The sequence below is a fragment of the Exophiala viscosa genome (assembly GCF_022695815.1).
Source record: "Exophiala viscosa unplaced genomic scaffold EDD37scaffold_9, whole genome shotgun sequence".
In the NCBI taxonomy this organism is placed as follows: domain Eukaryota; kingdom Fungi; phylum Ascomycota; class Eurotiomycetes; order Chaetothyriales; family Herpotrichiellaceae; genus Exophiala; species Exophiala viscosa.
Genome location: NW_026944361.1, coordinates 641,885 through 661,725, shown reverse-complemented (window position 1 = coordinate 661,725; position 19,841 = coordinate 641,885). Strand labels below are relative to the sequence as shown.

At 50.8% G+C, this 19,841-nt stretch overlaps 7 protein-coding genes across 7 annotated transcripts; 3 read left to right on the top strand and 4 right to left on the bottom strand.

Annotated features, from left to right (window-relative positions):
* Window positions 1-16: 16 nt before the first annotated feature.
* EDD37DRAFT_502353 (uncharacterized protein) lies at window positions 17-4,922 on the bottom strand. The gene has a single exon (XM_062813501.1). It carries the CDS (start codon window positions 4,736-4,738, stop codon window positions 395-397), a length of 4,344 nt encoding a protein of 1,447 aa, XP_062667861.1. The 5' UTR covers window positions 4,739-4,922; the 3' UTR covers window positions 17-394.
* Window positions 4,923-5,523: 601 nt separating this feature from the next.
* EDD37DRAFT_567252 (endo-1,3(4)-beta-glucanase) lies at window positions 5,524-6,649 on the top strand (the record flags this gene model as incomplete). The annotated part of the gene is made up of 2 exons (XM_062814139.1): window positions 5,524-6,351; window positions 6,401-6,649. 2 exons carry the CDS (start codon window positions 5,524-5,526, stop codon window positions 6,647-6,649), a joined length of 1,077 nt encoding a protein of 358 aa, XP_062667860.1.
* Window positions 6,650-7,422: 773 nt separating this feature from the next.
* EDD37DRAFT_636784 (MFS transporter) lies at window positions 7,423-10,130 on the top strand. The gene is made up of 4 exons (XM_062817002.1): window positions 7,423-7,696; window positions 7,750-8,558; window positions 8,607-9,470; window positions 9,521-10,130. The coding sequence occupies exons 2-4, from the start codon at window positions 7,904-7,906 to the stop codon at window positions 9,847-9,849; spliced, it is 1,848 nt and encodes a 615-aa protein (XP_062667859.1). The 5' UTR covers window positions 7,423-7,696; window positions 7,750-7,903; the 3' UTR covers window positions 9,850-10,130.
* Window positions 10,131-10,315: 185 nt separating this feature from the next.
* EDD37DRAFT_501936 (uncharacterized protein) lies at window positions 10,316-11,385 on the top strand. The gene is made up of 3 exons (XM_062813496.1): window positions 10,316-10,558; window positions 10,614-10,987; window positions 11,037-11,385. Exons 1-3 carry the CDS (start codon window positions 10,420-10,422, stop codon window positions 11,280-11,282), a joined length of 759 nt encoding a protein of 252 aa, XP_062667858.1. The 5' UTR covers window positions 10,316-10,419; the 3' UTR covers window positions 11,283-11,385.
* Window positions 11,386-12,747: 1,362 nt separating this feature from the next.
* On the bottom strand, window positions 12,748-14,118 carry EDD37DRAFT_636764 (uncharacterized protein). Its single transcript, XM_062817001.1, has 3 exons — window positions 13,920-14,118; window positions 13,492-13,870; window positions 12,748-13,431 (listed from the first exon to the last, which is right to left on the bottom strand). The coding sequence occupies exons 1-3, from the start codon at window positions 13,979-13,981 to the stop codon at window positions 13,033-13,035; spliced, it is 840 nt and encodes a 279-aa protein (XP_062667857.1). The 5' UTR covers window positions 13,982-14,118; the 3' UTR covers window positions 12,748-13,032.
* A 1,388-nt stretch (window positions 14,119-15,506) lies between these two features.
* Window positions 15,507-16,863, bottom strand: EDD37DRAFT_683884 (uncharacterized protein; the record flags this gene model as incomplete). The annotated part of the gene is made up of 4 exons (XM_062819851.1): window positions 15,960-16,863; window positions 15,904-15,929; window positions 15,736-15,852; window positions 15,507-15,678 (listed from the first exon to the last, which is right to left on the bottom strand). Exons 1-4 carry the CDS (start codon window positions 16,407-16,409, stop codon window positions 15,507-15,509), a joined length of 765 nt encoding a protein of 254 aa, XP_062667856.1. The 5' UTR covers window positions 16,410-16,863.
* On the bottom strand, window positions 16,864-19,465 carry EDD37DRAFT_501896 (uncharacterized protein). The gene is made up of 2 exons (XM_062813495.1): window positions 18,383-19,465; window positions 16,864-18,338 (listed from the first exon to the last, which is right to left on the bottom strand). The coding sequence occupies exons 1-2, from the start codon at window positions 19,276-19,278 to the stop codon at window positions 17,123-17,125; spliced, it is 2,112 nt and encodes a 703-aa protein (XP_062667855.1). The 5' UTR covers window positions 19,279-19,465; the 3' UTR covers window positions 16,864-17,122.
* Window positions 19,466-19,841: the final 376 nt, after the last annotated feature.

Below are 19,841 nucleotides of genomic sequence, written 5' to 3'. Positions count from 1 at the left end.
GTTGTGTGAATAAGGTCGAATACTTTAGAAGCAGGGGAAGATTACGAGTTTCAATGCATACAATATTCCCACTGCGAGGGCACACGTGTGTTGATTTGATTTCAGGACCTTTCGTGAGTGTTCAGAAAGGATACTGTACTGCCAATATTGAAACCGTCCAAGGCTCGGAGGGTCTGACATTGATCTGCTGTGTGATGCAACCGACTGATTGACGACCTGATCATACCAGACAATCGTCATGTTTATCCTACATGCCCGCTATGCGATATGCTAGCGTCCAATGTCCATCCGACGCCACGCTATGCTATGCCATGCTCATACAATAAGTGATACTTCATCATGCAGCAGCCCACGTAACCTGCACGAATGACTACACCCTCATCGATCAAGAACTCTACTCGTCAACGTAAGTTGCCCCGTCTCTCAGCTCATGCACAACGCTACCGCTTCTCCGGCGGTCATCGTCCACATACTTGGTCCCGTCTCGAAGCTCATGCACCACACTCTGAGATCTGCGATGCCGAGCGCTTCGGCGCGGTGTAGACGCCTTGCCCGCAAGTTTGACAGCTGAAGAAGCAATTGAGATCGTCGATCCTCTCCGGTCGCTGATGGTGGGCGCTGGCGGATTGGTCTCACCAGCTTCCGCTTCATCTTCCTCAAGCACATCACTCATTCCGCCGTCGTTGCCGAAGTTGTCCGTCATGTTGTCTCTCCTGCGAATGCTTGGTGGTGGCTTCGTCATCGGGCTCTCTAGATCATTGGTCTCAGTTACTGGCTGTGTAGTCATCTCGACATCGTCGTCCTCGATGACCTGTTCTTTCTCATCTCCAACATTATCCGCGATATTTGCCTTCCGTCGAGTCCTTGGCGTGGGCTTTCTCTTCGGGCTGGGCGAATTCGATACTCCGTTGACCATATGTGTTTCATCAAGGGCATTCTCAACGTCTGGTGGTCCAGAATGCTTCTCGCCTTCTGCAGCCCACCACGAAAGTAATGAGCTCACCGTGTCCGTCTCACCATGGCCATACTCGACAGGCGGTCCTGCCACAACGACCTTTGACCAGGAACTCGACGCATTAGCATCGGGCTGAAAAACCGCCCATGATGATGCTTCGTTGCTAACAAGCATGAACGTTCTATTCAAAGTCTGAACCTTGAAATTCCGTAGCAAGACCGCATCGCCACGTTGAGCCACTGGCAGCGCAGACTTCGAAGGTCGGAAGATCTGCACGGTAAAAGCAGACTGAACTGAGGAATCTGCCAGTCTAAGACTCGTGAAATAATCCTTGGGTCCTAGCTTTGATCGTTCCGGCCCGGACGAATGCTCAACGGAGACACCAATGACATCGACCAGCTGTCCGAAGTGCTCGTGAAGAGACTCTAAGTACGGATGGTAGGCCAAAGGCGTTGTGATGCCACTTCCTTCACGCTTGAGAGGCACATTGGACGTGTCCGTGACTCCGCGTTGACCGGCCAATATTGTTCCATATTCCTGCTCTTCGATTGGCTGCAGCGGCAAGGGCGATTTCGTGCCACCACGTGAAGACGAGGGAATGGGGCTGCTGAGCCGTGGCGTTGATGGGTTGATATTCTCCTTTCGCGTTGGGGAGGATGATGCGGCGCGTGGTGCCTTACGAGGAGTGAAGTAAGGGCTCGAGATGTTGTTCGACATGATTGACCTTCTGCTGGAGAGGCGTTGCGAAGTGCGACGGGCGGCTGACGTTTCAGGATGTACTTGAATATGGGTAGTTGCTGTAACAGGAGTCGCAACTTCTGCTTCTGCGTGCACCTGCGCGACTTCCTCAACCTCGACAGCGGCTGCATCTCGCTGGGTTGGAAGAGGTGAGGGCAGGCCCGGAGAGACAGCTCCTTGCTCCTGAACAGGCTCGTGGTCCTGATCACGGTCACGTGGATACTGCTCGTCCTGAGTGTCGTCCGGAGTAGGTAACTGGATGGCAGCAGTGTCTGTTAAGTGTGGACTGTGGGGTGTGGGGACGACATGAATGAGGTCGTCTTGAGATGAGATCGCCTGACGCTCTTCAGCAATGGCAATTGCCTCAATCTCTGTCGTATCAACCAGGACCACTTCATGGGCTGCGTCTTCAGCCTCAAGCATATCGACATCGACTGCTGCAAAGTGGGGTTCGGCCTGTTCTGGGCGCTCCTCGATGCTCCTGATTTCCTCTGTCTCTTTCATATCACCATGCACGACGTCCTCCCCAGTAGTATCCACATCCTGCATTGGACTATCGGCATCTGCAGACTGTAGCGTAGGCCTTGACTCTACGGCAGGTAGCAACTCTTCTTCTATGAGTTCGGAAATGCTTTCTTCAGCAGCTGGAAAGGTTTCCCGCTCATCAACATTGCCGTCCAGTGATGGGATGGGTGTATAGATCGCAGAGGACCGACGACTGCTTGTGCGAGAGGTCTTTGGCTTGTGCCATTTTTGTTGAAATGGGAATGGTGGAGCTGGATATGTACCCGGCGAGTTGCATTCGACCGCGCCGACAGTAATCTTCTCTTGCCAATTCGTGTCTGGACCATCACTAGCTGGGGGTCGATCTTGAGGTTGTTCATTTTGATCTTCAACAACATGAGCGGCAGGATCGGAAGCGAATTCCTCGGTAGAAGCTATCTGGAGAAATTGCTCCACCACATCTAACGGACTTATCAGTTGTGGCTGCATGTCCTGGACCATTGGAGATGCAAGGTTGGATGCGCTTTCCGGAGGTGGTCCATAAAGATCATCATCCTCAATTTCCACCGCTTCGGCAGCCTGTGCTGCAATGTTCAGGTGAGGTGGTTCTTCGCGTTCGTAAAGTTCTCGGTCGATTGCCAACTCTGTCGAAGATAGCCATTGCTCGGTGATCGTGCTTTCATACTGCTGGTCGTCAAGCCTAGCAGTAGGCTGAATGTCTGGCTCTTGCACTGGGACTGGCTGTTGAGCATGTGACGAGTCAGGCGAATTGTTTTCCATTGAAGCCTGCGCATCCGCCTGGGGTGATATCGGTGTTTCAGTCGTGGTGTCTTGCACGAAAACCACAGACTCATCAGATGGACTGGAGATGTGCGCAGTCGCAGTTTGCGGCGTCACCTCTTCGTCCTCCATGCGAATGTTGAGTCCCGCATTCCGTATAACCTCACTGGCCCCATGCTCAAAGATGTCCCGCCGAACTCCAATTATGTCGGCATCTCTCCCTGCCCCCGATGCGTCCAGTTGAGAGGCATCGTCTTGATAAAGTGGAAAATACCCAACATCAACACCAGAACGTTGAACCAGGGGAGAGACCAGAGGTAAACCTGGAGAGGCGAGAGGATGAAGTCGAGGTGTCGTAGTGGCGTCAGAAGCGGGTTCGCTGTACTCACTGACGTTGCCGGCGCTTTGTGTGCGAAGCATACCTAATCTCAATGGTGTCTGAGGTGGTCCCATGATCGCTGGCGGTGCTTCCAGCATCTGATCTGGCGGCTCGGTAGGGTGGGATAGACCTAGATCATCCACCTCTTGTTCCCCCACCAGACTGACGGTAACGGGTGTACGAGGAGGAAGAGAAGGTTCGGCCTCCGAGTGATAGAGAATGTCCTGCTGCGGATGGTCTTCGGCAGCATGACCGCCTTCAGCACCAAAGTGCTCCTTGGTACGACCACTTTCATCGACAAGAAGCTCTTCCTCAGCTCGGTGTTCCTGTATATCCTCATTCTCTGTGCTGACACTGAGGTTGTCTCCAACAACTATCGGGTCAGGTGTAGTATTTTGCTTTTCCGTGCGAGTTCCGGCCTCGGTGTCGTGTGCCTGAGCAGTATGGTATGCGTCCTCAGCAGATTCCTGCGTTGCAGAACCTTGCCTGTCGATTGCCGAACGCTCTGCAGCAGAAGCATCCGGCGCAACATGTTGGGAGGCTTCCTGCTCCTGTTCCACTGGATCTGAACTCAAATCGATCACTTGTCGTTCCGAGGGCTGATCTACTGGTGTGCTTGCTCCATTTGGCTCAGCCTCAGCAACAGGATCCTGCGGTGTGGGCTCATCTTCTGCGTCGACCAAGCTCCACGCCCCACTGTGCCTGGCAAACTTCGTCCGCTTGCGACCGCGACCATGAACATATCCGTCATCCTCTGCAGAAGGATCTTGGGGGACGTCGAAGAAACTGCCTCCGCTAGGGTTTCGAGCTGATTTCGAGGGTGTCAAAAGAGGCACTCGGATCGTGCTTGGTTCATGATGCACGACACCGTTCAACTGTGGTCCAACATCCTGTGCGCTGCGTAGTGCCTCAAATACCCCATTAGTGGGGGGCTGTTCAGTGTCGACGCTTGTATAATCCACGCCGGCAATCTGGTTGTCCTCCCGTGACACTCGTAGAACGACACGGTTCCGATATCGTAGGTCCCAGTCTATCTTTTTGCCCGGTGTTGATATGGTCTCTCCGGTTTCCTCCCACTCGCAGCCGACCAGTCTCAGACGAACCTCATCCCCAATACCGACTTTTGTTTTTGCAACTTCTCTGGCGCTTCCATCTCGAAATATCACCTTGACTTGACCTTTAGACTTCCGAGCCCGGATATCTGGGTCGGCCAACAAGAGCGCAAGTGTACCCGTAGAACTGGAGTAGGGCCAGACCAGGGCAACATTGGCCAGTATATAAGAGGAAGTATTCGTGAGACTTGGAGAGATGTCGGCAATTGAAATACGATCGGCGGGCTCGAACTGGAGCGGAGTTTCGTCTGGTTCTGGAGCGCTGGTCATGATGATGGCGGCCGAAAGGGGAGTTTGATATGCGTAGCAGCCATAACTCGTAGTAGGATTGCGAAGGTCATGCAGCCGTTTGGAACGGTTCTCATAGAATGTCTATGTCTTGTACTGTGATTGTGGCGCAAAGAATTAATGACAACCACTCAATGGAAACACACTGTCGACGCGATCAAACTGCGGAGAAAAACGGCAAGGGCGATTGCTGAAACGCGTCTCACAAGATGCGATAACTACCAGGTATGGTCTATCGCTACTGACACCACGTTTCACACACTTTGATTCATTTCCATTCTGACTGGGCTTGGACATACTAAAAGGTCAAGGCTATGTTATTGCTCAAAATTAATGCAGACCTGCCAACGAGCACCTTTGTCACTATGGTGAACACGACGAGTAAGTCTCGATGCCTCCTTGAACGCGTTGGATCACATTCCTGGGGATGCCTCCCGTCACCGCGGTGTGGCAGAATGTCAAAAAACCCATTCCAGGCTGCGTTCGAGCGTGATGTGGAAATCAACTCTTGTTATTGAGACATTTCGTTCTTTATTGAAAACTTCGCCTTATTCATTCCTTTTCAAACCATCGCTCTCTTCCTGCGCGCCTTTGTCGTGCAGTCCCACTCGTTCCATTCTCTCGAATTGTTCTCGCATTACAACTTCAAATCGTCCGGGACGAACAATCATTGTTGTATCCGAATCGTTCTGAGCGACGACCGCAGGCGGCAACCCTCCAATTCTATCATTCATTGTCGAAGAAGGAGAAGAAGAAGAAGAAGCACAATGCTTCCCACTCACTGCCTCTTGCTGCTGGTCAGCGCCTTGTTCCAAACCACATTCGCTACCTACCAATTAGTGCAAGACTACACCGGAGATGCCTTCTGGCAAGGATTTGAGTTCTTCACCGAAGCTGATCCCACCGATGGTCTTGTACAGTTTCAGTCATTGGAACAAGCAAACGCCACCGGATTGGCAGGGTTCATCGAGTCTGGAAACTCAACTATGGCGGTGTACATGGGGGTCGATACAGAAAAGGTCGCACCTGAAGGACGAGCCAGTATTCGCGTCTCGTCCTCTCAAACATTCCAGCATGCCTTAGTCATCGCTGATATTGCGCATATGCCGGGAGGAGTTTGTGGTAGCTGGCCAGCGTTCTGGATGGTCGGGGAAAATTGGCCGAACAATGGAGAGATCGATATCGTGGAGGGTGTCAACGACCAAATCACCAACAGCATGACATTGCACACCAATGAAGGTGTAGTAGTCAACAACGGCACCGACTTTTCAGGCGACCTATTCACGGCCAATTGCGACATCAGTGCTCCGGACCAAGCAGCAAATGCTGGATGTTCGATCGCCGATAATTCGAACTTGACCTTCGGAACCGAGTTCAATGCTGCAGGAGGTGGTGTTTATGCGACGGAATGGACGTCCGAATCGATCAAGATATGGTTCTTTCCCCGCGGCAGCTTTCCTGACGACATTGCCAGCAGCTCCCCGGACCCCGATGTCAACTGGGGAACCCCAAACTCCATCTTCCAAGGCTCATTTGATATGGATGATCACTTCAACAACCTATCAATCACCTTCGACACCACCTTTTGTGGACAGGTTAGTGTTTCGGTTTCATCACGGTGTTCGAGTCTAACACTCTTTTTAGTGGGCTGGGGCCATCTGGAATACTACTTCTTGCGCATCCCTTGCGCCAACCTGTGAGGACTATGTGGCCAATAACCCTCAGGATTTCACAGATGTATTTTGGGCTATCAATACGCTCCAGGTCTTTCAAGACAATGGGCAGGGATCAAATGTGACGAACACCACGGGTGCTGGCGTGACTGCTAATGTCAGACGCTCTCAACCGGCTGGGCCGAGATCAGGCTCACAAGTATTGCCCTTGTATTCTTGACCACAAAACAAGCATGTTTATCAGCAAGGTGTTGGGGTTGCATTTGAGGGCAGGTTCATTAGGAGGCAGTGGATTTGTTTACACGTGCTGCAAAAGGCGTTGGAAAGGCCGGCCATAATTCGGGCACACGAGGACAGACAAGATACTAGATCAATCAGGCCTTCATGTCACTTTAGATCAAACAATGTGGATGGTCGATCGCCATGCGGCATGGTCGGGAGGTTAGTGTGCTTAGCAGAAAACATGGCAAAATGGCACACCGGATGTTAGATCCAGTTTTCATTTGATTAGGCCCTGCTCACGCGCCACATGAAGCCTGATATCGACTACTTCGATTGGACCAGAGTATGCCCTAAGTAGAGTGATGCGGGCGATGTTGCTTTCTCGTATGTGCCGAAGACCGAGAGGATCGAAAATTGACATGGACTTCGTGGATTCAGTCTTGGCCTTTTGCAAATCGACGTCATCTCATAAGCCTAAACAAAGCCTAACAAGCCTAACACTGGTAGCACAATTAGGCTTCTGGAGCCTCAAGGCTGTCCAGTGCCCAGTCGAACCAAGCATTCTTCGCTCGCCGGGAGAAGATCAAGTCTTGTTTCTCTTCTTGACAGGTAAAGACACATGTACAGCATCATGACTCCATGGTCGTCTTCCCAGACATTGCCCCATCTTCAAGATGGTCTGAATACAATGAGAATTAATATATCGTCTCGCTGACAGGCTGACGCAATTAGTAGCCCGCTATCGGGCCTCATTGGTGCATCTGCCACCTGCTGCCACTGTCACTGACTAAGTCTGGCCACTAACATCTCCATTCTACCACTGGCACCGTCTTTTTTCAAGCCCTTCCCGCCCTCGCCGCCCCCCGCGACACTAATGGCGCCTGACCAAGCGAAAGAATAATATGTGGGAATGTACCCAGGAGTGCCAGGTCCTGCGTCATCACGCAGCCAGCTGCGACCTTGGACTTGCGCCCGTAACTTCGCTATCCCTCGCTATCCACACCCATCGCAACCAGAGAACCGCCCCGTTGATATCATCGCACATGTAACATTTCCGCATTTGCAAACTTTATATTCGATATACTTAACGGTACACAGGCGCACTCAGGCAAACACAGAAACCTTCTCACCCTACTTACCGTCTATCTTGTCCTACATCCCCATTTCCGCGGCCGTGCGTGTTTGTTTATTCAATCTCGTCATTACGCATGTGTAACTAGATACCTCTATTCACCTACCTGTCTGAGCCACAATGGCTACAACCAACGGCCATGATGGCCAAGCTACCTTCTACGACGCTGCGACCGGTTCCGCACGTGGGCCAACTCAGGAAGGCAGGGAAGAGACTGGAGAATGGGAAAAGGCTTCCACTATGCGACCCGACGATGAGGCCGCTGCTGCACCGAAACCTGGAGACGGCGCTCTACAACAAAAAGAACATGTTGGAAGAAGACCTGATATAAACGGAAAAGTCGAATCAAATCCTGAGAACTTTGATAAAATCGAGATCACAGAGGAGGATTGCTACGACGAGCTGGGCTATGCCTGGCCAAGTTGGAAGAAATGGACAGTCCTCACCGTCATTTTCCTAGTCCAACTGTCCATGAATTTCAACACCAGCTTGTACTCGAACGGGTTGAAGGGCATCTCCAAGGAATACGGCGTAAGCGCGCAGGGCGCCCGATGCGGTGCCATGATCTTCCTGGTTCTCTACGCTTTTGGCTGTGAACTTTGGGCACCATGGAGTGAGGAATTTGGTCGATGGCCTGTCCTACAGCTCTCCCTGACTTTGGTCAATATCTGGCAATTGCCTGTCGCTTTGGCTCCCAACTTTGCTTCACTTATGGTAGGCAGAGCTCTTGGAGGTTTGAGCTCTGCTGGAGGTTCCGTCACACTTGGAATGATTGGTAAGTGGTCTTCTCATTCCATGAACCTCCTATACTAATCTTTCGCAGCCGATTTGTGGGACGCAGACAACCAGCAGTACGCTGTGGCCTATGTGGTCTTTTCTTCCGTCTTTGGCTCAGTCCTTGGTCCCATTGTTGGTGGTTTCGTCGAACAGTATCTTGCATGGAGATGGACCATCTGGATTCAACTCATCTTTGGCGGTTTCGTCCAAATTTGTCATTTCTTCTTGGTTCCCGAAACTCGCACCACCATCCTCATGGACAAAATTGCGAAGAAGAGGCGTAAGGCTACCGGTGAAAACATCTGGGGTCCCAACGAACTCGAACCTTTCAGAGACCGTTTCTCGGTCAAGGAAGTCCTCATCACCTGGATGCGTCCATTCAAAATGTTCCTCACAGAACCTATCGTCCTCACCCTCTCACTTCTGAGCGGTTTCAGCGACGCTTTGATCTTCATGTTCATCCAGTCGTTCAGTCTCGTGTACGCACAGTGGGATTTCTCCGTCTACCAGGTTGGCCTCAGCTTCCTTCCTCTCGGTATTGGGTATTTCATTGCATGGTTTTCTTTCATTCCAGCCATTAGACGAAATATCCACGAACGAAAGACCAAGCCAGGCGACGACAGGGCTCAATACGAATCGCGTCTGTGGTGGCTGCTATGGACTGCACCTTGCTTGCCCATTGGCTTATTCGGCTTTGCTTGGACCATTCAAGGTCCGCCGATTCACTGGATCGGATCAATGATTTTCGCCGCCCTAGTCGGTATCGCCAACTACTCGATTTACATGGCCACCATCGACTACATGATTTGCGCCTATGGTCCATATTCTGCTTCCGCCACTGGAGGTAATGGCTGGTCCAGAGATTTCTTGGCTGGTGTTCTCACTATCCCTGCCACACCATTTTTCACAAGTATGTGAATATCACCTCCACATTTATGATCCTGACTAATTGCGTCTTAGATATCGGCGGTCGCTACCATCTCGATGATGCCGTTACCATCCTTGCTTGCATTGCGACTCTACTTGTTGTTGCAGTGTATGTGATCTACAAGTACGGACCGGTTTTGCGGAAGAGATCGCCCTTCGCCGAATCATTGGCTCATGCCAAACAAGACAATCCCGGTAGTCGTCGTCCGTCGTACCTGCGTGCGTACTCCGGCACAACCCAGTCTAGAAGAGCTTCGCGTGTGAACCTCGATACCGCCCGTGGACTAAATTCGCGCCGACAGAGTCAGGCTTCTTTCCACAGACAGGCCGCTTCGAGACAGAACTCATACCGACAGGAATAGAGTAGATGATCGTGTGAGCGGAATACAACAAATCGTATTGAATCATGTTGGCCTCTGATCAGGTCCACCCGGTACAAGCACGATGGTAGTGATTGAATATACCCATGAAAGAATTTAGGTGGTCTTTTTGTATCGAGGTTGGCATGGGTCGGCTGGTTGTAATATGGTTTGCTCAGAAGATATACGTGTACTACTAGCCACTGAGAGAGAATTTGATTTCAAGAGTACTAATGGATCCCGGTCCATTTGCGATGCATTCGGTCCAATATCAAATCTCAGCCACCATTCGTTCATGGGCCAACCTGGTCCTGAAATCATGCTTCCACTCCCCTACCTTGACTTGCTGCCGAGAGCGCTATGAGAAACACTACGCTGATAGACCTCAGTTTGTGTACGCAGCTATGCCAAGGCCCGGCTGACGAGGCTGCGGAGGGAAAGGGGTACCAGTCCGTTGCCTATCGATGGTCCTGTCACAGCCCTGCGACTCACTGTACGTTCTTATAGCCAAAATATGCGTGGAACGAACTCCTCTCGCTTGACTACAGGTCTGATCCGGAGCACGTGCCATAAATGAAAGTTGCAGTGAAGATATCCTCATTTCGCCAAGAGATTCGAGATAGAGACCTTACCTTTTTTCCATCAGCTGTCTTCGAAATGATGTATCTATCCATCTTCCAGCGACATGCCACCAGATCTAGCCTCACAAAAAGTGAGTTGCTCCACCTGAAAGAACAGTCTTGAAGAAGACTCATCTGAAAGAACAGTCTCGAAGAGGACTCATCTGAACAAAAAACAAGAGGACACTTACACGCCGACTACCTCCACCTCCCACCTCCAATCCCTGCGTCAGTCGAAAGTCAATAAATACAGACGTCAAGAGATGGATCCTGAGGAAGCCAAGATCTTACACACCATGACCCCCGAAGAGCAAACAGAGCTCGAGTCATGGTCAGCTGCAGAAGAGGACAGATACATCATGACAACGAACAGTCACAAGCAGTACTTGCGCACCGAAAAGGCGAAACCGTTGCAAGAATGCAAAGAGTTCGAGCGCGATTATCGCTACAAGGACAACATACCTATTACCGAAAGAAGAGCTTTGGAACGGATTTGTTTGGAGCGGACAAAGCAGTATATGGTGAGAAAGCCTTGTGGCTCCCGGCAATATGCTAGCTGACGATGTGTAGGCAGATGCCCTCGAAAGCTCCGCGCACTTCAAGGCCCTCTTGGAAGACAATATCGCTCTGGCTGATGAGATGGTCGACAGACAGCGAGCCCAAGCTGAAGAAGAGGGTGAACTGGCACGATGGTTTTTTGATCAGCTTGTCAAGGAAACGGAGCAGCGGATAGTGGCTGAAGTGGGGATTCTTGCACTTGCGAAGGACAAAGAAGAGGAAGTAAGCGACAGGCTTGACAATAATGTTTCGGAGTGAATAGCGCTCTGCAGGCAGTCCAAGCTGAGGATGGTTGTTGTCAAGTTTCTTTTTGCTTCAATGGTGCTCTGTACTAGGTACCACCTAGATTGACGGAATCGACGAGTGCAAAGAGACTTGGGCAAGTCGTCGTCAAGCAATTACAGGCGGCACTGCGAGATGATTGCGTGCAAGGGTATCTTGAAGTCATCTTTCAATTTTACTGATGCTACCTGGGCAGTATTCAAGTTCGGGATACGCCTTTCATGCTTGGCTGACGTCAATATCAAGCCCGATGTGCTTCGCCAGGGACTACTCCCTGGTCATATTTTCTGTCTCAGCAATTTGCTATCTCTCAATAATTACTTGCACCAAGTTCAGCGGCGCATTTCTCTTCGTGTTCGATCTCGACTCGACGGTTTCGGAAGAATCGCTTACGGAAGATGTTGAGGGCTTCAGGAGTAAGGTCGCTTGCTGCTCCTGGATAGGTCTTTGCGAATTCTGCTTCTCTGGAAGAGGAAGGTCAGGTCAAAATGAAGGAAGGCTGGTTAGATAAGCTCACAGGCGCTTGTTCATCTCCTCAACGTCCGCGTCCACATGATTTGCATCTTTGACCGGGTCCTGATTGCCTAGCACAAGTCAGTACGAAGGTTCCTGGTGTTGTTGCAAGGTCAACTGACCATGTACTTTAGCGGTCTGTTGGCCGCGATTGTCTGCCATGTTGACGTCTGATCCTTACTTGCAGCTCGTGACCCAGTTGTGCTTGAAGAAGTATCTCTGGATCGTTTGCAAGAGGTGGGAAGGGAAGCGAGGCAAGAATCATTCTGTAAGAGAGAAGAAGACAAAGAAATACCCAGGCATGTTTGCTGGCTTGGCAAATCAAAACATATCCAACTATCTGATCACAAAGAGGTAAGTGCAGTTGGGAGGCAGTCCTTTCTAGCGTTCGGAGCTGGACGTGTGCGATACCACACCTCTTCCCTCATGGACAGACAGATCACTGTTCTTTTGCAACTGCATTCCCAGCAGGAGCAATAGTTTCAAGCAGGTCCTCTACGACTGATCCATCTGTGTACAGTGAGCTGTGACGAATGGAATCCGCACGACCCAAGACACCACTATCCAAGAGACTGGACATATAACAAATCAGCGATCCGTATGAGCAGAGTAAGCACAATCCGTCGCCCGATGGAAGGCGTTTCACGACGCACTGCTACCGCCTTCCAACTGGGAAGAGTGAAATCGCAGCTACCTCGATTACTGTCACTTGGGTATTGAGAAAACATGGAAGAGCTTCACTGGCGAAAAGACGCCCGGAAACTCTCGAATATGGAAGACCGCGCATCTACTATTGAGGTCAAGTCACACCTCGAAAATTGAGAAGGCACTCCAATATGACAGTCCCCGGTCGCATTGAGCTGTTTGTTTTTATTTGTAGGCTAGTTCAACCGAATTTCTGTCGGAAGCTCTCACTTCTACCGTCTCCAGATCAGTCGACAAAGTGTCATTTTCTCCATATCTCCAGCTGATGCCACGCCTTTTCTTCCGTGACCCATGATAACGCATTACTCTCATCAACTGCGCTAGAGTTCGACCACCTCTCCAACCGGAAGCCTTACTGTGGGTGACGAGCCTCTCAAAGCTCTAGGAACATTCGTTCCTCGCAACTGTGATTCGTCGTTGTCGTCCTCAATCTCAAACGCCCTTTTCTTTGCTCAATTCAGAATCACCAGCGTCGTCCGATCTCCTTTGCAACCGTGCCCTCTCGTAGTCACCCATCATAGGCGCTCTTGGCATACCTCAATTGTCGCTTGAAATTGTCATCAACCGTGAAGTCCTCTTTGTGATGGTATATCGCACGGATCAGGTGGTGTTCGCCAAGTCTTGCCCGATGCCATGTCTCGATTTTGTCGAGGATGATTGCGTACGCTCTTTCCTTGCCTGGTCTGGTGCGCACACCTGGCGTCTTGGATACCCACTCGGCGAGGTCATCGATAATCACGGCTGAATCCAGTTCATGTAAGTCCACATCATCGATAGCATCGCTCCGAGTCAGATTTCGCACAGGTTTGGGCCGAGAGAAGAGTTGGACACTGACTTTTCCGTGGGGCATATAGTAACGTGTAATGACTCTGTCGCTGTCGCCAATGAAATGGAAGACGTATCTTGGTAGATCTGGACTGTCTCGATTGAGTTGCGCAAGTGTCATTGCTGATCCGACACGGGTAGGCTCATTGCCGACACATTCCTCGAGAACCAGGCGGATCGTCTCCTTGAGGAATCTTCGGACGTCGGCTTGCTTCAACAACTTCAAGCTTGCAGGCACATCGTATGTGTCATTTTCGTCTCTCTGGGCTTTCCGGAGTTTGTCTAGAAGTCGGACAAGCCATGCGGCTTGCTCGACGCGGTGAACCTGGAAGAGCACATCGAAGTCTCGGATGACGCTGGACTTCGTCGACTCTCCTTTGAACACTCTGAGATTGAACCGTTCCCCATATGATTCGAGACGTGCCCAATAGGAGTCAGCCTGACTGTTTGAGGCTACGTTTCGGGCAAGATAGACCACCTTCGGTTCGTTGTGGACGAAGCGGACTATAGGATAACGAGACCTAAAGCCAACTTAACTTGGAAGTGTGCGGATAGTCTCATATATCTTACTGAAAGCGGACACGGTTGACTTGAAGATAGTCTGGTGGCCAGAAACCAATTGGTGGTGGCATGATGAGCTGTGATTCGACCTCCCTTGTGCTGATATACTGAGTATGGGATTGCAGTCCAACTTGCAGTTGATACAGTTGAGACAGATCTGGCTCTTGACGTACTTGATGCAGAACCAAAGTGGTATCCACGCCCTAGGTATGCCGAGCGGGGATTGGTATTGGGAAGAAAGGAAAGGAGAGTTCCGCTGCTGCAGCCAGGTTGATATAAGGAGGAATGCCAAGCCTTTGATACTAGACCGATGGTGGCCGGAGTCGACGCTGAGCGGATGTGAGGATGTCTTGGAATTGTAGAGGGTCCTCGACCTCTCGTGATGCCTATTCCGGACCGGTGCCGATAGTGATTAATCACCTTGTTCGATATCGGATACTGAAATGCCAAGCCTGGGTGAGACAAGGCTGGGAGAAAAGGGGTCCATGTGGGAAGTTGAGAATCCCCCAATGGAAGTGGCGACAACAGTTCTTCAGTCGATAGGGCTTTGCGAATCGATACTCACGACGAATTGCACAAGTTGACTTGAGACTGATGATTGTCTGAGCACCTTTTTCCCTATCATCGGCCACTAGATTTCGCATGATGATATAAACGATGCCCTCGTCAACGGCTCGGGTGATCGCAAGGATTCTGCCTGTAACAGTATTCGGTTCCTGTTCTTTTGTCCAAGAGCCGTAAGGGCAAGATTGCTGAGAGTAGAGTCTTTGACTGCTTGTTCATCTCAGCTCTAAGCACATATAGCCTGCCGGTTCAACTACCCCTTAGTATCTGATCTCCTTCTACTCACACACATCATTCAACTTTTTCTGTAGTTCCTCAACTAGGAGATTAATTAGGAATGAAAAGTCTAAGTCTTAAAGCAGATAAGTTTTTATAGCGACTGGCACGTTTCGGCTGCCTCAGTGATTTTCTTCAGTTCGCGATCATCAGTTCCCAAAAGCAGTTGAATCGCTTTAGCCACGGGCACGTTCTGGCCGTCTTAGTGATTTTCTCCATTTCCCGGCAGGTTGGTGCTCAGCATTGTCACCAAGACAGCCAGAATGTGCGCGTGGCTAACGCGGTTTAATTGCTTTTGAAACTTGATGATTTCACCAGCTACTAGTAATATGGTTAAGACAGCTGAAACGTGCCCATGGCTATAAAAACTCATCTGCTTTAGGACTTAGAGATTTATAGGTTCACCAACTAGAATTCATGAAACATAAGCTGCAAAGCATTGGGCTCTTATATCCGTCGACACATTAACGTTCAGCCTTACTAATGCGACTACTATCTATCACGGGCCATACTTTTAACGGGACTTATCCGCAACTTCCGAAGGCTGCGGTGAACTGCATATATCTAGAACCTCTACCGCTGAAACAGCTGCTGATCCTGTGGAATCCATGTGCGATACTCGCATATCCGGGAAAAGGAGCCTCTAATAATGCAATCGGCGCAATCCCGGTCAAGGAAATTGTGGTGCGAAGCCCTATCAGTGTCCTACTGGCCCGCTGAAACATCTACTAACGGTTCTAGCATTGAGGTTCATGTCTACCATGATTCCTCCTTGCCGTTATGCCACCAGAACTTGCCACCATGCGTCTCCTTTGTGGCCTCATCAAACAGCTTAACCAGGTTATCACAGGACTCGTCAAGACTATCCGGAGCTTGCTCGAGCCCAAAAAGTCGAGCGCCCATGTTACCCATATCTGATGTAACCCAGCTGGCACTATCGTTAGTATTCCAAAACAGACAGAGACCAATGCCAGGACCAGCCTACCCAGGGTGGATTACAAAAGCGGTAAGCTTTTCTTCCTCTCGATCCATTGCCTTGGTGAACCAGTGCACCGCGGCCTTTGAAGGCCCGTACGCAGAGTTCGGAGCATCGGGTTGTTTCCTGTCCACTATCAGAATCCGAGTCAGGCTCTCGTGGACGCACAATACTTACTTTTGGAAATTGTCAGTCAGCCATTTCTATCAGTCATAACAAAATGGAAGACATACCGCCATACTTCCCGCGAGGGAGCCCACGGTCGCCCACTTCGGATGCGACGATTTCAGCAGCAGCGGCAGGGTCGCCTGGTACAACCGCACGACGCCGTACACATTCGGTTCGAAATGACCTTTCACATCATCGATACTAATCTCCGACACTTTGCCGAAGGCATACGCGGCGCCTGCATTTGCGATAACCAAGTCGATGTGCTCAATTCCCTGCTTCTCGAGCTCTTTGACCGCATCGATAGCATCTTTTTCCTTTGCGGCGTCGACCTTGACGACAATGAGATGACTGTTCGTCCCTCGTGGCAGGTCTGCCAGTTCCTTGGATGACGCATGCTCAGGATCACGATTTGCTGCAATGACTGTATAGTTTGGCCGGGCAAGGTACCGCTTGAGAAGACCTTTGCCTATACCTCTGTTGGCGCCGCTAATTAGAACGACGGTTGATGGCATCTTTGATGGCTTTATGCCAAATCGCGAGGAACTTTGACTTCGGAAGAACGAAGTTATATATGCTCAAGCATCTGCCAAGACGCTGGAAGGCTGAGGGTCCGTCGACGGGTCTATCCACAGTCACACCATGAACTACCATGTATGTCTGACCACGTATTGTCAGAAAACAGCCTTTCTGACGTCGACTTTCTGACATTGCCCTAGGTATACTGAACGCCCAGCGTCATGCTGGAACACCCCAGCGCAGTATTGGCGTTACAGCGCCGTCAGACATGGCTAGCACGGGCGCGCAGTTGGTCCGAATCGCTCCACAAATGGTCCCTCTTCTTAGTAAGCCAGTGACTCTTCGTCCGCACTTGGTCCGCCGCTCATCCGCCAACGACGTTGTTCGGCTGAACAACAAAACTGGAGAAGATAAGAGTAAGTATATTCTAGATTACAATGCTTCCTATAAAGCAAGGAAAGTATCTAGGTAATTGTTAGTAGTAGGAATCTAGGGTAGTACAAGGGTTCGCTAGCTACTATATTAGGAGATCCTTCGGTCTGATATCGAATTGGCTCACCCGTTTGACGTTCGCGGTCCTTCGTCCACATCAGCATGAGAATAAGCCCTTAGGTTTGGAGGCCGTCAGATATCGTATCCCACATGGTCCTCGACTATTATCGGGGCAACCGTTGCCTCCAACGTGGCGGCAATCCGGGTGAGTGCGTTGCTACTCAAAGCCAAAGTCTTCAACGCCCCAGTTCAGCACATCAAAGTGGAGGTTGAAACCCAGAGCCGCTGCAGGGTCACTTGCAAATGCATCGTCTGCTGACATCTCGTACGTCATGCTTGTATCCAACTGTGGTGTAGCTACCAGTACAACGGGCGGTTCCCCGACTGGCAAGACGGATGTCGTCGTTCGTGCAGCACTATCCGGGTTGACGATGTGTGAAACAGCGCAACGATCGAGGTATGACTTTGTGTTCGACTTGCCGCCCATGACAGCGTAGATCTCTGGTATCAGTGACTGCCAAATGGAGTTGGACGGCCTCACACCATCTTCGTCATCTTGGCCAAATCCCTGGCGATATGCGTCCAACAGCTTGGTGAGTACAGCCCGTCCATCTACCGCCATTGGTAACGACCTGTGACTTTGGGCCAGCTTCTGCAAGTCTTGAATCACAACTTCAATGTCGGACTGCATGCGGGTCGGAATGACGGGACGTTCGACCAGCAAGAACACGGCTATCGAGACCGCCGAGCAGAAGATTTGGTAACTTTGAGCAAACATCTTATGTGACCGCTGGAAACGGAATGCATTGGCCGCTCTTATAGCATGATACACCCCAAAAGCTCCCTCAACTGCCGATATACATTTCGACCAACAGTCATTGTGCTGCGGGGAGCGAAGGAAAGGCCGATACATCCTGATTCGTTGAACACATATAGAGTTGTGGAGCAGATGATGTTGCCATTGAAGATAATCAAAGGCGAGAGGTAGCGTCGGACTCACGAACGTGCAAGTTCCAGGAGAGACGCTGAAGTACCACGGAAACTGGTCCACGATGGCGAGGATCTCTGCATCGATGCCGGAGACCTCTTTGTAAGACGATAGAGGTGCTGCATTATTGGCGTAGAGTTTGTTCATCGTTTTGAAGAGGCGAGCTCGGAGAGTGTGCATCGACATGACTGTAGGCTCAGTCATTGGACGAGGGTGGATCGAGGATCGGGTAATGTCGCAATCTTCGCAGTTTTGTGGCATGGGCACTTCCGATAGATGAGCTTGTACCAACGGTTGTCTGTCAAGGCAGAGGGATTGGAACGTGTCCGAGGAACAGAGATCCCACCATAGTCGATGACGGAGCTCGGAAGACAGGTTGGTAGACGGTATCCTATCCTTGTCAAGGCCAATCGCCTGAGCACATCGGACAGTCTGACCCATTGCACTGGACAAGGTCAGCAAAGTACGAGTGAACTGGCGTATACTCACGAGTTCAAGGCTTCCACATTCTTGGTAGAATACCAGTACAGTTGTGACACGATGAAGACTTCAATCTGAGTCAAGCAAGGGCGTGATTCGTATTCGCCAGCATGAAGCGCCTGGCGAGAGAGCCGGAACCACAAATGGGCACTCTCCCTGATTTTGGAAGACTCGAATCCAACACTTTCACAGGTGCTTGGATCAATGAACAGTGCGCTCGGCGACATCATAGCGTACAGTAGGGCGAGAAAGATCAAATCGATTTCGTTGACCGGCATTACCCAGAGCGTTTCGTACTTTGAGCGAAAAGATGGACAGTGGATTGCTTGATAGATCCAGTTAATGCTCTCGAAGTAGTAGGATACGAACAAGTCGCATTGTGACCGTGGAGGGAGACAGTTTGCAAGGTAGACCCGCCACGCAGTCTTCTCGGAAGCCGAAAGCGTGGCGCCAAAAGATGAAAGTGTTGGTGCTAATGGTGGTTGCTGGCCTGCCATTAAGGACGCAAGGCTGTTATGTGCGTGGAGTGCTTCAATGGTTTTGCTTGCCAACGAGGTCGTATCAGAGACATCACCGGTGCCAGTCTGCGCGTATGTGGTGCCCACATACTCATTGCTAGGAGTAGGCACTGGAAAGATATCGGGCGCACTACTGACGTTGTTTGTGCGAAGGACGCCAGAAACGTCGTCCAAAGTGCTTGGTGTCAAAACATGTAATGGCGTTGGCGAGAGTGCCCTTGGTAAGGGCACCTTGTAATGGTTCACATTGGCCCGTGACACCTGAGAAGGCTGGCATTGAGCCTCACAGCGATGTCTGACGCAGCTCTTGCATGGGAAGACGCGGTCGCACCGAACTTTGCGCTCCCTGCAAGGGCGGCAGCTGAGGATTTTGTTGTTCGCTCCCATTTGATCCAAGCAGATAATGTGGATGAAGTCGAAAGTACGTGTCCGGCCGAGTGGATGAAGGACTCACACCACACCTCAGCATGACCGCGTGAACTCCTCATCAGTCTTGGAGGCGCGAGGTCCGATCATCTTGCATGGCAGGTAAATCACGGAGGGCGATAAGGAAAGAAGAAAGAAGATAGAAATGGGTCCGTGCTATCTCGGCAGAAGCATGCATGACCCCTGCTCTTATCTGCCTTGGTTTTAGCGTGTTCGAGATGGCGACATCCTCCGAAAACCTCGGTGTCTGTCGTCCGTGACTGGTGGACTTCTTTCTTCCATCGGAGGAACACACGTCGACGTTTGCACTTTCTGCTCCTCAGGCATAATCATCTCTAACATGCCGGCCATCGCTCAGTGGGACCTTTTGGCTCAAGGAGTAGCAGATTGGCGTGTCTAGACTCTCCGAAAGATGATCAGGGTCTCGCTTGCCGGGCGCCCGGATCCATTGACCCTCCGATTGAGATCATCTCGCGACCACAGAAGAAGAGCTTATCTTATGGCAAGTTCGGTACACTTCCACC